Here is a 13011-nt window from a genome sequence, read left to right on the forward strand (position 1 = left end):
GGCATTTTAAACAATAAACTGACACAAAGACATTTGAATATGTGTATATGGTCCTCCTTCTGCACATTTGTAAACACTGACTCGGTACTTCCGCCTACCTCAAGCGTGACCTTTTCAACGTAATTGCGTATTACGTGACGTCACGAACGCGCATCACAGAACAGAGCAAAGCGAGCATTTGTGCTTATAAAATTTAAACTTTTTTATTTATTTTTTAAATGACCAATCGTTTCGCTAGATAAGACCCTTATTCATCGTCTGGTATCGTTTAAAGCCCTTTGAAGCTGCACTGAAACTGTCATTTGGACCTTGAACCGTTTGGTTCCCATTGGAGTCCATTATATGGAGAAATGTTTATCAAAAACCTTAATTTCTTTTCGACTGAAGAAAGAAAGACCTGGTCATCTTGGATGACATGGGGGTGAGTAAATTATCAGCAAAAGTTTTTTTAAAAGTGAACTAATCCTTTAATATTCATCCTATCACAAAATGCCTGACAAACATCCAACCCCTCTCTACTCCTTGTGTGGCTATTTAAAATCTCTAGATCCACACTAGTCTGCCAAAGAAGCCAAGGTGGTCTGACTGGCAGCGGAACTGTTGGGCTAAATTCCTTTCCCTCTAGTCCCATCTCTTTCTCAATAGCATCACCTACCCATCCAAAACTTTGACTTTTAACCCTTTCGTGCTCCCAGCATACCTGTATAACTTCTCTTGTGGGGTGATACCTATCCTGAACTTGCAGGTTTGCCCAATAGTTGGCTGTCAACTGCTCCCTTCTTAATTGCAGAGGCATCTCACCCATTTCCACCTGAATTGCCACTGCCGGTGACGTATGAAACTCCCCAGAACATATTCTTAATGCTTGTGCTTGTACAACATCCAACTTAGCCAATGTGGTTTTAGCTGTATCTCTGTATGCTATGCAACCATAATCTATTACTGATTTAATCAATGCATCATATATCCCCTTCAGTGGTTTCCTACTCGCACCCCAGTCCACTCCTGCCAAACATCTCATCACATTTATTACCTTTTTACATTTAACTATGACTTTCTCAAAATGGCCAGCCCATGTCAACTTAGCATCAAACACCATTCCCAAAAATCTAAAGGACTCACTCATATAGATCGTCCATACAGGAAATCCTTCACCCAGTTAAACGCCCTACCTCCTATACCCAATTTATCCAGTTTAATCATCAGCCCCTCTTTCCACATCACATCATACGCTTTCTCGACGTCAAATAAAACTGCTACCGCTGTTTCAGCACGTGCAACTGGTAACGGACGTGACGTTTGAACCGAGGCGTCGGAGCTTGTGTCGAGAAAAAGTGGGCGTGCCAGATGAAGCCGCGATTCGAGGCTTGTGTTGTTAACGTGAAAATCACGTGACTAATGACAAAACGAGGCCTCGGTTTGTGTGGATACGTCATCGGTTCGGTCTGAGTGTCGTAGTAGAAGCAGTTGTAGTAGTGTCAGAGAGTTAGAAAACTATCATTGTCATTGTCGTTATTGTGTCATATGTTGGGGCTGTATATTATTACATGATCAGGTTAGAATAGTTATAGCATATTATTATAGTAGGCCTAGCTATATTATAGTCTTTATATTAATTATATAAGATTATTTGGATTGCTCTGGATTTTTGCATCTGGACTGGACTGCATTTTGATTTGGATTGCCCTATTGGATTTGTTTGCTTTTTGTGACTCTTCCTTTTTTCCTGGTAATGGAGCCAGCAAGAAAGAGGGAATCCTCCCCTGTCTGGGCTCAACAGAAGCATCAGTGTCCTCATTTGTACCACTGCAATTTTTACGTTCCCCTGCATCCTCTGTTCCTTGTGAAAGGATCTTTTCCAAGGCTAGAGAGATTTTGTCCAAGAAGAGGAATCGTCTAAACCCCAACACACTTGAAATAATTGTTTTTTGTTTCTCAATAAAAAAAATCTATTGTAATCCTTCCTTCTGGACTATTCTGTTGCAGTTTACTTTAATGTTATCTATAATCTGCTAAATGAATAAATGTACTTTATTACACTCCCTCTAACATAAGCACTGCACTCAACACAGTGTCACTGTTGTTGTTCATACTGTCACTATCCAAACAATTTATGAATAATTAATTAACTGTGTGTGTGACTGCACAAGTAAATTCAGACAGAGGAAGATACATATTTTATATTATACACAGTAATGGACAAATGTCTGATCACGTCTTTTTATTATTGCAAATGAAAGGTTACAGACATCAACAGTGCACAAATAAATAAATAAATAATTTTATTTATAAAAATATTTTTTATAAAATATACATTTAAATATAAATATACAAATAAATATAAATATGTATTTGTATATTTACATTACAAATAAATATTTTTATTTATAAAAGTATTTTTATAAAACACATTTTTTTATAATTTTTTTTTTATATAAAATTAGGGAGGGAGCGACAATGGTTCAGAATGAATTAATTTGTCTGCTATTTCTTTGCACAGTAGCTAGGTGTCACTAGTGAGCAATGCTGAATGAAGCTTCGAGTAATGAACCTTTGGCTGTGAGGTCTCAGTGGTTCAGGAAGCCTCATTTTGTCAAGGGTCAAGAATCCAACTAAAGCAAACGCTAACCACCATCATGGTGACTTTAAAATACAACTATTGATTTCATTAAAACAGAAATGAAATAAAGTCAGTCTGGTTAGTGATAAGTGAAGCTGGTAATGCTGTTTTTAATTTTCTGCTGATTCTGCTTGAATTAAGAGCAATTTCTTCATTTTAGGCCTTTTAAGCCTCATGGTGTGAATGAAACCTCAAACTGACTAGAACAAACTCTTTGAAATACAGCCTATATGATACTGGATATCAAGGGTGAAACGGTTAATAATGTAGACAGACAGCAATCTCATTCAATGCCAGTCATGTGTGCAGTGAAAGATAATTTAGTTAAGCATTTAAAAGCTCTGTTGGGAAGTTTAAAACACGGAAAGCTCAAAAAGCAATCATATCAGGATACTTCATGAATTTCAGAACTAGAATGAAGAAAATTAAAAAAGGAAAATAACAATGAGATATTGATAAAATGAGTAAAGAGTTTAATCAATATTACATGAAGCAAATACAAACATTAAGAAAAAGTGAAAGCGATTTAGACAGATCTCTCTCTCTTTACTGACTTATAAGAGCCAAAGCATCTCAAGAGAAGAAGAGAAGAAAAGAGTCCAGTTTGAAAGATACATGAACGTATATCTTGCATTTCCATGGAAGAGAAGAAGTGAAACTAGATGTTCTAATGAAAAACAATAAATGAACGAGTTAAAAAATTATATCAGATTCATGTCTCTATTAAAAGTGTTAAGGCCTCTTCTTCAGCTCCTGAACTTTGCCTCCAAAGGTTTTTCCAGGGTGAATTTTCTGATGCTTTTTCAGTTCACCTCTTTCTATCATTCGCAGTAAAGGCCTTCCTGCACTGAAACACACACCACCGTGTCTTTTCTGCTGTAATATTACTAATGAATCTTCTCCTTTGTGTGAATCTTCAGGTGTTTCTTCAGGACTGATGCTCAAAGAAACTGTTTACCACACTGATCACAGTTAAATGGTCTTTTTTCAGAATGAGAGTAGATGTGATTTCAGAGAGAAAGCCTGAGCCGCTTCTTCCCAGTGTGAACTCTCCTGTGAATCTTCAGACTTGATTTTCATGTGAAGCGTTTTTTACACTGAGGGCAGGAGACTTTTTTGGCTTTTGTTTTTCCTTTCTTGTTCACGTCCATCAAGTCTAAAAGAAACATTAAATCAAGTGAGATTTCAAATGAAAGACAAACTTGAAATGAAAAGTGAAGCCCAAAGTCAAGATCAATGATGAGTTCAATAGTCATTTCAACCCCATCAAATCTGGTCAACAACTGCTGTGGTTATGCTGTGGCATAATTATGATCTATTTTAATATCATGAAGATAATTTGTGTTATAAAAAGAGGCAGACAGAGTACACAGCTACATTACTTGAGTAAAAGTGCAGATACCCCTTGCTAAATTTTACTCAAGTACAAGTAAAAGTAATACAGTCAGATGTCTACTTAAGTAAAAGTACTAAAGTACTTGTTTTTAAAAGTACTTGAGTATCAAGAGTACAAGAGTACATTTTCTAAATATTGCATTACTACTGCCACAGTGCTTACACTGGTAAACACAGCAAACACTTGAAGCGAAAACTATCATTTACTTGTTCAGAAAATTGAAATAGTCTGGCGAGGTGGGGCCATGGCTTGGCACATTCCCGGGATGCGATTTTTTTTCCCCAGGATGGTAGGGGAAGACTCATGAATATTCATTAGGGAAGTCATCCCTGATTGGTCTGATGACCTACCCCTAACCCCACCCCTAAACCTACCCGTCACTAGGGGTCTTATGACCCCCATAACCCCGCCCCTAAACCTACCCGTCACTGGGGTTAAGACCAATCAGGGATGACTTCCCTAATGAATGAGTCTTCCCCTATCATCCTGGGGAAAAAAATATTGCTCCCGGGATGGACCTTCATCCATTGTTTCGTCCATGGTTTCGTCTCTTATCTAAATCTGACCATGGAGTTGACTTTGGCGGAAAGCTGAAGGTGATTGCTGATAGGCTGTCCCAATCAGTGGCGCCTGCACAATCCAATCACATTTGAGAGGGTTTCCGAGATGTTTCTTTTTTCCTTTTTTTTTTTTTTTTTTTTTAATATAAGTAGTAACGGGTACTCACAGTTATGGATAGAAATGTAGTGGAGTAAAGAGTACAATATTTGCCCCTCAAATGTACTTGAGTAAAGTCATGAGTACTCCCCAAAAATGATACTCGAGTAAAGTACAGATCCCTCAAAACTGTACTTAAGTACTGTACTCAAGTAAATGTACTCAGTTACTGTCCGGCTCTGGTTATAAATCACTAGTTTGGTCATGGAACTCTAGATCTGTAAGCAATCACATCATTTCCAACACCTTTCTAACATTAACAGAGGAAGAATCTGGAAGCTTCTCATCTCTGTATTCTTGATAAGCACCAGAGCAAATACTAAAACATGAACTGCTGTTAGAAAACATGAAAATACTGTTTGACGTTTTATCTATACCATAATAAGCAGTGTCAGAAAGAGAAAGTTGCACAGCGCTGCCATGTATATTGTCAGAGAGTGATTTTGCAGTGCTCTGAACAGAAAAATCACATCAAAATCAGACAGATTTTATTTCTATCACACATTCATGTTGGGTTGAACACAAGTTAATAGAAACCAATCAACTAATGAAACTAATGAATGAATGAGGCATTTAAATAGCGTTTCACTATGTACTACTCTGCCGTGCAAAGGCCAAAGACGGTAACGTTGCTTTTGGTCGAAAATTAGTTATTGATATTTTTGGCACATTCAAGACTCCTTTGTAATGTGGATAAGAAAGGAGTCAAGAGAGTCAATTCCGTTGTTTTTTCAGAGAAAATAATGGAAACCAAGACAGAACTTTGGCTTTGTTTTGGAACGCTCAAATTGAATTACGGTACTCTGCCTTTGTTTAGCCGCGTGTCAATATGAAGTTACTGTGATGGTGTTCTATCACATATTGCTACCTTATCAGATTGTATGGTTTTCTGCCTGTTTTACTGTCAATTAAAATTGAAATTACGGTGTAGCCTGTGTTACCTACTTTGTACAGCTTCCATTAGTCCCTGTAACTTCTGATGTCCCAAGAGCTTTGTCCTGCACAAACGCAGTCATGCCATAGAAGATGAATACAACAAAGAACTAAAGCCCCGCCTCACCCAGTTCGGGTACCTGACCTGGTTGAAACACTAATGCATGCATCTAGCTGGCAGAGTGCCAAAACTTTGCTGGCTCCTTCAGCACCGCCCTAAACACGGTCGTGCCGACGCGGGAATAATATATCACAGGGAATGTCAATAATGAAGCAACAAGTGTACTTGTGCATACAACATCAGACCAGCTGTTACAAGCGGGTTATACCTATCACAGCGTCCGGAATAAATACACGGGACAAGCGAAGTGCACAAGCACAATAATAGGGAAGACAGCTGAAACCACCGCATAATGAAAAGACGCAGAACACAGAAGGTTGTGCTATAAATGCATTAGTCGTTGAGGTAGTCCAGAACGTGCTCCCCTCTGATAGTCTCAAAAAGCACTGTTTTTCGTGACCGTGAACGTGAGGGACGCGACATATTCAAACACAAATCTCAGGAAGCACTTGTGATGAGGGCTAGCTAAATGTGAAAGTATCTTTCAGATTTACCACTATAAACCAGGTCGAATGTGCATGATATTCTGTTTTATCGTGATCATTTTGAAAGCGCGCTTAGCAAGTCTTATGCCACTCTGTACCAATTGAAGATAGCCCACTCTTTACCACTGGAGGTATTTTGTCATGTCTAATGTATTAATAATGCCATCAGAATGCAACCAAATCACAGGATAGCAATAATTAGACGGTTATAAGTAATTGTAAATCATACAAAATAAATGCAGAGTACTGTAATTCAAAATAAATGCCCCTTCCTTGAACTGCCACCTTACTGTGGTGGAGGAGTTTTAGTACTCGACTGACCCTAGGAGCTATGTTGTCCGGGGCTATATGCCCTTGGTAGGGTCTCCCAAGGCAAACAGGTCCTAGGTGATGGGTCAGACTAAGAGCAGTACAAAAACCCTTATGATGGAAATAAGATTGAGGACCATGACGTCGCACGGCATGGCGCAGCCGGGACCCCACCCTGGAGCCAGGCCCAGGTTTGGGGTTCGCATGAGAGCGCTTGGTGGCCGGGTCTCCCCCCATGGGGTCCGGCCAAGCTCAGCCCGAAGGAGCGACGTGGGGCCGCCCTCCCGTGGGCTCATCACCTGTAGGAGGGACCATAAGGGACCGGTGCTTAGAGGATCGGGCGGCAGTTGAAGGCGACGACCCAATCCCTGGACACGGAAACTAGCTCTAGGGATGTGGAGTGTCACCTCGCTGGCAAGGAAGGAGCCTGAGATTGTGCGTGAGGTTGAGCGGTACCGACTAGAGATAGTTGGGATCACCTCCATGTACGGCTTGGGCTCTGGAACCACACTCCTGGAGAGAGGATGGACTCTTTACCACTCTGGAGTTGCCCATGGTGAGAGGCGGCGGGCTGGTGTGGGTTTGCTTATAGCCCCCCAGCTCATCCACCATGTGTTGTAGTTCACCCCGGTGAATGAGAGGGTTGCTTTTCTGCGCCTTCAGGTCGGGGATAGGTCTCTCACTGTCGTCTGCGCCTACGGACCAAACGGCAGTGTAGAGTACCCGGCCTTCTTGGGGTCCATAGTAGGGGTGCTGGAAAGTGCTCAAACTGGGGACTCTGTCGTTCTACTGGGGGACTTCAACATACACGTGGGCAGCAACAGTAACACCTGGAGGAACTTGATTGGGGGGAACGGCCCCCCTGATCTGAACCCAAGTGGTGTTCTGTTATTGGACTTCTGTGCTAGTTACAGCTTGTCCATAACAAACACCATGTTCAAGCATAAGGGTGTCCATCAGTGCACGTGGCACCAGGACACCCTAGACGGGAGGTCGATGATTGACTTTGTGGTCGTTTCATCTGGCCTCCGGCCGTATGGCTTGGACACTCAGGTGAAGAGTGGGGCGGAGCCGTCAACCGATCACCACCTGATGGTGAATTGGATCCAATGGCCGGGGAGGAAGCGGGACAGACTCGGCAGACCCAAACGTACTATAAGTGTCTGTTGGGAACGTTTGGCAGAGTCCCCTGTCAGAGAGATTTTCAACTTCCACCTCCGGAGCTTCGACCGAATCCAGAGGGAGTCTGGAGATATTGAGTCCAAATGGACCATGTTCTCCACCTCCATTGTCGACGCGGCCACTTGGAGTTGTGGCCGTAAGGTGTCCGTAAGGTGCCTGTTGAGGTGGTAATCCCCGAACCCGGTGGTGGACACCGGAAGTAAGGGATGCCGTCAAACTGAAGAAGTAGTCCTATCGAGCCTGGCTGGCTTGTGGGACTCCTGAGGCAGCTGACAAGCAGACTGCAGCCCGGGTGGTTGTGGAGGCAAAAAATGGGGCTTGGGAAGAGTTCGGTGAGGCCAAGGAGAAGGACTATCGGTTGGCCTCGAAGAGATTCTGGCAAACCGTCCGGTGCCTCAGGATAGGGAAGCAGTGCCCTACCAACACTGTTTACAGTTTGCCCAACCAGTCCACATGTGCTTTGTGGATTTGGAGAAGGCATTTGACCGTGTCCCTCGTGGTGTCCTGTGGAGGGTGCTCTAGGAGTATGGGGTCAGGGGCCCTTTCCTAAGGGCTGTCCGCTCCCTGTATGACCGCAGCAGGTGCTTGGTTCGCATTGCCGGCAATAGGTCAGACTGTTTCCGGGTGCATGTTGGACTCCGGCAGGGCTGCCCTTTGTCGCCGGTTCTGTTCATAATTTTTATGGACAGAATTGCTAGGTCGGAGGGTGTCAGGTTTGAGGACCACACGATTTCGTCTCTGCTTTTTGCAGATGACGTTGTCATGCTGGCACCATCAGACCAGGACCTTCAGCATTCACTGAGACGGTTTGCAGCCGAGTGGGAAGCGGCTGGGATGAGAATCAGCACCTCCAAATCCGAGGCCATGGTTCTCAGTCGGAAAAGGGTGGCTTGTCCACTTCACGTTGGTGGAGAGTTCCTGCCTCAAGTGGAGGAGTTCAAGTATCTTGGGGTCTTGTTCACGAGTGAGGGAAGAATGGAACGGGAGGTTGACAGACGGATCAAGACGGATTTGACAGATGGACGATTTGCTTTTTCTGCAGTACGGACAGATGGATTTGCTGCTTCTGCAGTAATGTGGTCGATGTACCGGTCTGTTGTGGTGAAGAAAGGCGAACCTCTCGATTTAACGGTCAATCTACGTTCCTACTCTAACCTATGGTCATGACAGAAATGGCAAGATCCCGGATACAGGCGGCCGAAATGAGCTTTCTCCGCAGGGTGGCTGGGCGATCCCTTAGAGATAGGGTGAGAAGCTCGGTCACTTGGGAGGAGCTCAGAGTAGAGCCGCTGCTCCTCCACATCGAGAGGGGTCAGCTGAAGTGGCTCGGGCATCTGTTCCAGATGCCTCCTGGACGCCTTCCCGGGAAGGTGTTCCGAGCGCGTCCCACTGGGATGAGACCCTGGGGAAGACCTAGGACACGCTGGAGGGACTATGTCTCCTGGCTGGCCTGGGAATGCCTCGGTGTCCCCCCGGAAGAGCTGGAGGAAGTGTCTAAGGAGAGGGAAGTCTGGCCATCTCTGCTTAGACTGCTGCCCCCGCGACCCGGCCCCGGATAAGCAGAAGAAGATGGTATGGTATAGTACAAAATAAATGCCATGATCACTAGATTTTATACAGGTGTTACTATAATGATTTTTTTTTATGATGATCACCAACCAACTATTGATAATGTGGAAGTTACTCCCTTTTGCCTTGGCATGACTTCTCATATTTTGCTGACAATACAAATGCAGAGTACAGTAACTCTAAAATAGAGGTCAAAAGTGTTATACTGTTATACTGCCCTACAAAGGCCTTAACTCGCTAGAGTGTGGAAGTGAGAAAAATGACTAAAGATTTTTAGTTGTCCCTCCAAATTAATTATAGATAGGACACTGGAAATCTGGCAATTTGATGTTTTAGTAATGACAATTATTTACAATACAAAATATTGAGCTCAAACTTGACTTTTGACCACTATTTTAAAGTTACTGTACTCTGCCTTTGTGTATTGTCAGCAAAAAGTAAGAAGCCATGCCAAGGCAAAAGGCAGTAACTTTCACATTATCAATATTTGGTTGCTGATCACCATTAACAAAATCATTATAGACCATTATAAATAGACCTGTAAAAGACATGTGAAAATAGCTCCAGTCTATCTTCCATTGGAACCGAGTGACTTGCTAAGAACGCGTTCAAAATTATCACGATATAAAACAGATCCTCGTGCACATTCGACCCGGGGATTGGTTTATAGCGGTGAATCTGAAAGACGCATACTTTCACATTCAGATAGCCCTCATCACAGGCGCTTCCTGAGATTCATGTTCAAATGTGTCGTGCTCCTCACATTCACGGTCATGAAAAACAGTGCTTTTTGAGTGGGGAGTGGAGAGTGGGGAGTGGGGAGCGCATTCTGGACTACCTCGACAACTAATGCATTTATAGCACAACATTCTGTGTTCTGTGTCTTTTCATTATGCGGTGGTTTCAGCTGTCTACCCTATTATTGTGCTTGTGCACTTCGCTCGTCCTGCGTATTTATTCCGGACACTGTGATAGGTATAACCCGCTTGTAACAGCTGGTCTGATGTCGTATGCACCAGTACACTTGTTGCTTCATTATAAACACTGCCTGTAATTATATTATTCCCGCGCCGACTCAACCGTGTTTAGGTCGGTGCTGAAGGAGCCGGCGAAGTTTTGGCACTCTGCCAGCTAGATGCATGAGTGTTTCAACCAGGTCCAGTACACAAACTGGGTGAGGTGGGGCTTTATGGCGTCATTTTTTTGTCAAATGTTATGAGCGTGTAAGACATGCTCACGAGCACATTATGTTATTTCACACGCGCAAAAATGAACCTTCAGCTGGCATGATAAAAGTACTCGCGCACAAATTCAACAACCGAGAGGTGTACAGGTAGCTGCGAGCGAGCGCCTGGCATACTCTCATGCTTGTACAGTGGAATCCTGCTCGCGCGCAGCGGGCTTCTGCTCGCGGAGTGCTGTTTTGCTCGCGCAGTGGATTTCTGCTCGCTCAGCTGATTTCTGCTCGCTCGAGTCTACATGACTTTTGACAATTTGGGGGCGGAAACCAAGGAGGGCACTGACCCTCTTATGATTGGTCACTTTCATCATGGAAAATCTTGGGAAATCCTAACCCCGCCCACCTTCAGACGCAGCGCGAGTCACTCAGCTCGCTCTGCTATTCCGGCTATCTCTGTATATTTTAGGCAACGAAATAGGGTGACCAGACGTCCCGAAAAATTCGGGACAGTCCCGAAATCTAAGCTGTTGTCCCGAATCCCGAATCCGGCCCTAATTGTCCCTAAAATTATACTAAAGCAAATTCTTATATTGTCTGATAAAACATTAAAAACTGTCCGTGGAGGTGGAGTCGTCCTGCAGCCAGCCCCGCCGGCTGCTTATTGGCTGCAGCATCTTTTTCTTTTTCTTTTTCTTTTTTTGAAGTTCAACAAAGATACCGTAGGCGCGAATTAAAATGCATTGATAAGCGAGCGCGAGTTGCCGCAGCCGCGAGGACAGTGAATGTGCAGGCAGCCAGTAAAGGAGTGATTGATTGGTCGCGGCACTGTGTGCAAAAAAAAACTTCGGCCTAATGTCTGATGTTGGGTTACACAAAGCAAATCATCTACACAATTATTTAGTTTTCTTATTTAATGACCGACAATTTCGTCATAATAATAATTTTGGCATTTAAGGCTTATTAGCGTTAGACTTATAGCCTGAAATGTCTGATTTACGCACTGTTACAACAGTCTTTTTTTTTTTTTTTTGGTCACAATGACATTTGAGTTCATGATTTTAATATTGTTTTTTTTGTGGCAGACTAAATATTAATGACAGATTGTTGATCTTTGAATAAAAATATGTTTGGTTCAGGTTTGAAAATTCATTTTATTATAGGCTATGTAGTCTAATATCATAGTAGGACTACCCCAAAACCTCCCCAAACAACACCCCCCCCCACCCCCCCCGTCCCGAATTTCAGCCAATCTCATCTGGTCACCCTACAACGAAATATGTGATAAAACACCTTACTAACTATTTTCGTTTTCATTTAAAGAAATCTTAAACATGATAGCCACACAAATGTGGTTCAGGCAACGCGTATTGATTATATTCACTGCACATAACGTTTGCCTATTTATAAAAACAAAACAAAATATAAAACACAAACCTGCCTCTTTTCGTTTTAAATATAATATAAAAACATTAAACATTTTAATATGGCCCAGGCAATATGTGCATTTGTACTAAACAACAGATTTTGCAGTAAACAACATTACAGTTTTAAAATTTTTAAATACAATTATTAGCCTACAATTTAAAATGACAAAACTCAACCCAGTCTCTTTTTGTTAAATTTCAGTTTTATCAATATTAGCCATGATAAAAGTATAAGTAAAAGGTATAAGAAGCTATACAAATAAAGCAAAAAATTCAGTCAAACATACAAAGTCAGCGCTTGTCTAACCATACAACGATGACCGGGCGCTCGGCGCTCATGTACCCCGCCTGGAACAGCCTTTCCTCGGTTATAGTCTTTCTGACGTTCGCCGCTTTCGCTGGCGTCTCTGTAGTGGTTAAACATGAGATATAATTCGTCTTGTGTATATCTAACGGGCGATTTTTGGTCTCGTGAATCTATAATTTATTCCCTGGCCAATCGTTTTGGCTGAGGGGAAGTTTCATAACTTTATAAGCTATTTAACATTACCTTTGTATGGTTTTATAGAGCGCTGACTTTGTGTGTTTGACTGAATTGTTTGCTTTATTTGTATAGCTTCTTATACCTTTTACTTTTTTATAATGGCTAATATTGATAAAACTGAAATTTAACAAAAAGAGACTGGGTTGAGTTTTGTCATTTTAAATTGTAATAATTGTATTTAAAAATTTAAAAACTGTAATGTTGTTTACTGCAAAATCTGTTGTTTAGTACAAATGCACATATTGCCTGGGCCATATTAAAATGTTTAATGTTTTTATATTATATTTAAAACGAAAAGAGGCAGGTTTGTGTTTTATATATATATATATTTTTTTTTTTATAAATAGGCAAACGTTATGTGCAGTGAATATAATCAATACGCGTTGCCTGAACCACATTTGTGTGGCTATCATGTTTAAGATTTCTTTAAATGAAAACGAAAAGAGTTAGTATGGTGTTTTATCACATTTTTCGTTGTCTAAAATATACAGAGATAGCCGGAATAGCAGAGCGAGCTGAGTGACTCGCGCT

At 42.1% G+C, this 13011-nt stretch overlaps 2 protein-coding genes across 2 annotated transcripts in view; one reads left to right on the forward strand and one right to left on the reverse strand.

The window, feature by feature from the left end:
• Nucleotides 1-13011, forward strand: part of LOC308697603 (uncharacterized protein) — a 641328-nt gene that overhangs the window by 59799 nt on the left and 568518 nt on the right. The window lies entirely within an intron of this gene.
• The window catches only part of LOC308691831 (uncharacterized protein), a 66820-nt gene continuing 56883 nt past the window's right edge, over nt 3075-13011 (reverse strand). The window contains exon 3 of the mRNA XM_081367394.1: nt 3075-3776. Within this exon, the coding sequence (XP_081223520.1) occupies nt 3713-3776 (64 nt within the window). The 3' untranslated portion in view covers nt 3075-3712. The remainder of the gene's footprint in view (nt 3777-13011) is intronic.

This window comes from Scardinius erythrophthalmus (assembly GCF_964197995.2).
Source record: "Scardinius erythrophthalmus genome assembly, chromosome: 1".
Taxonomy (NCBI): Eukaryota; Metazoa; Chordata; class Actinopteri; order Cypriniformes; family Leuciscidae; genus Scardinius; species Scardinius erythrophthalmus.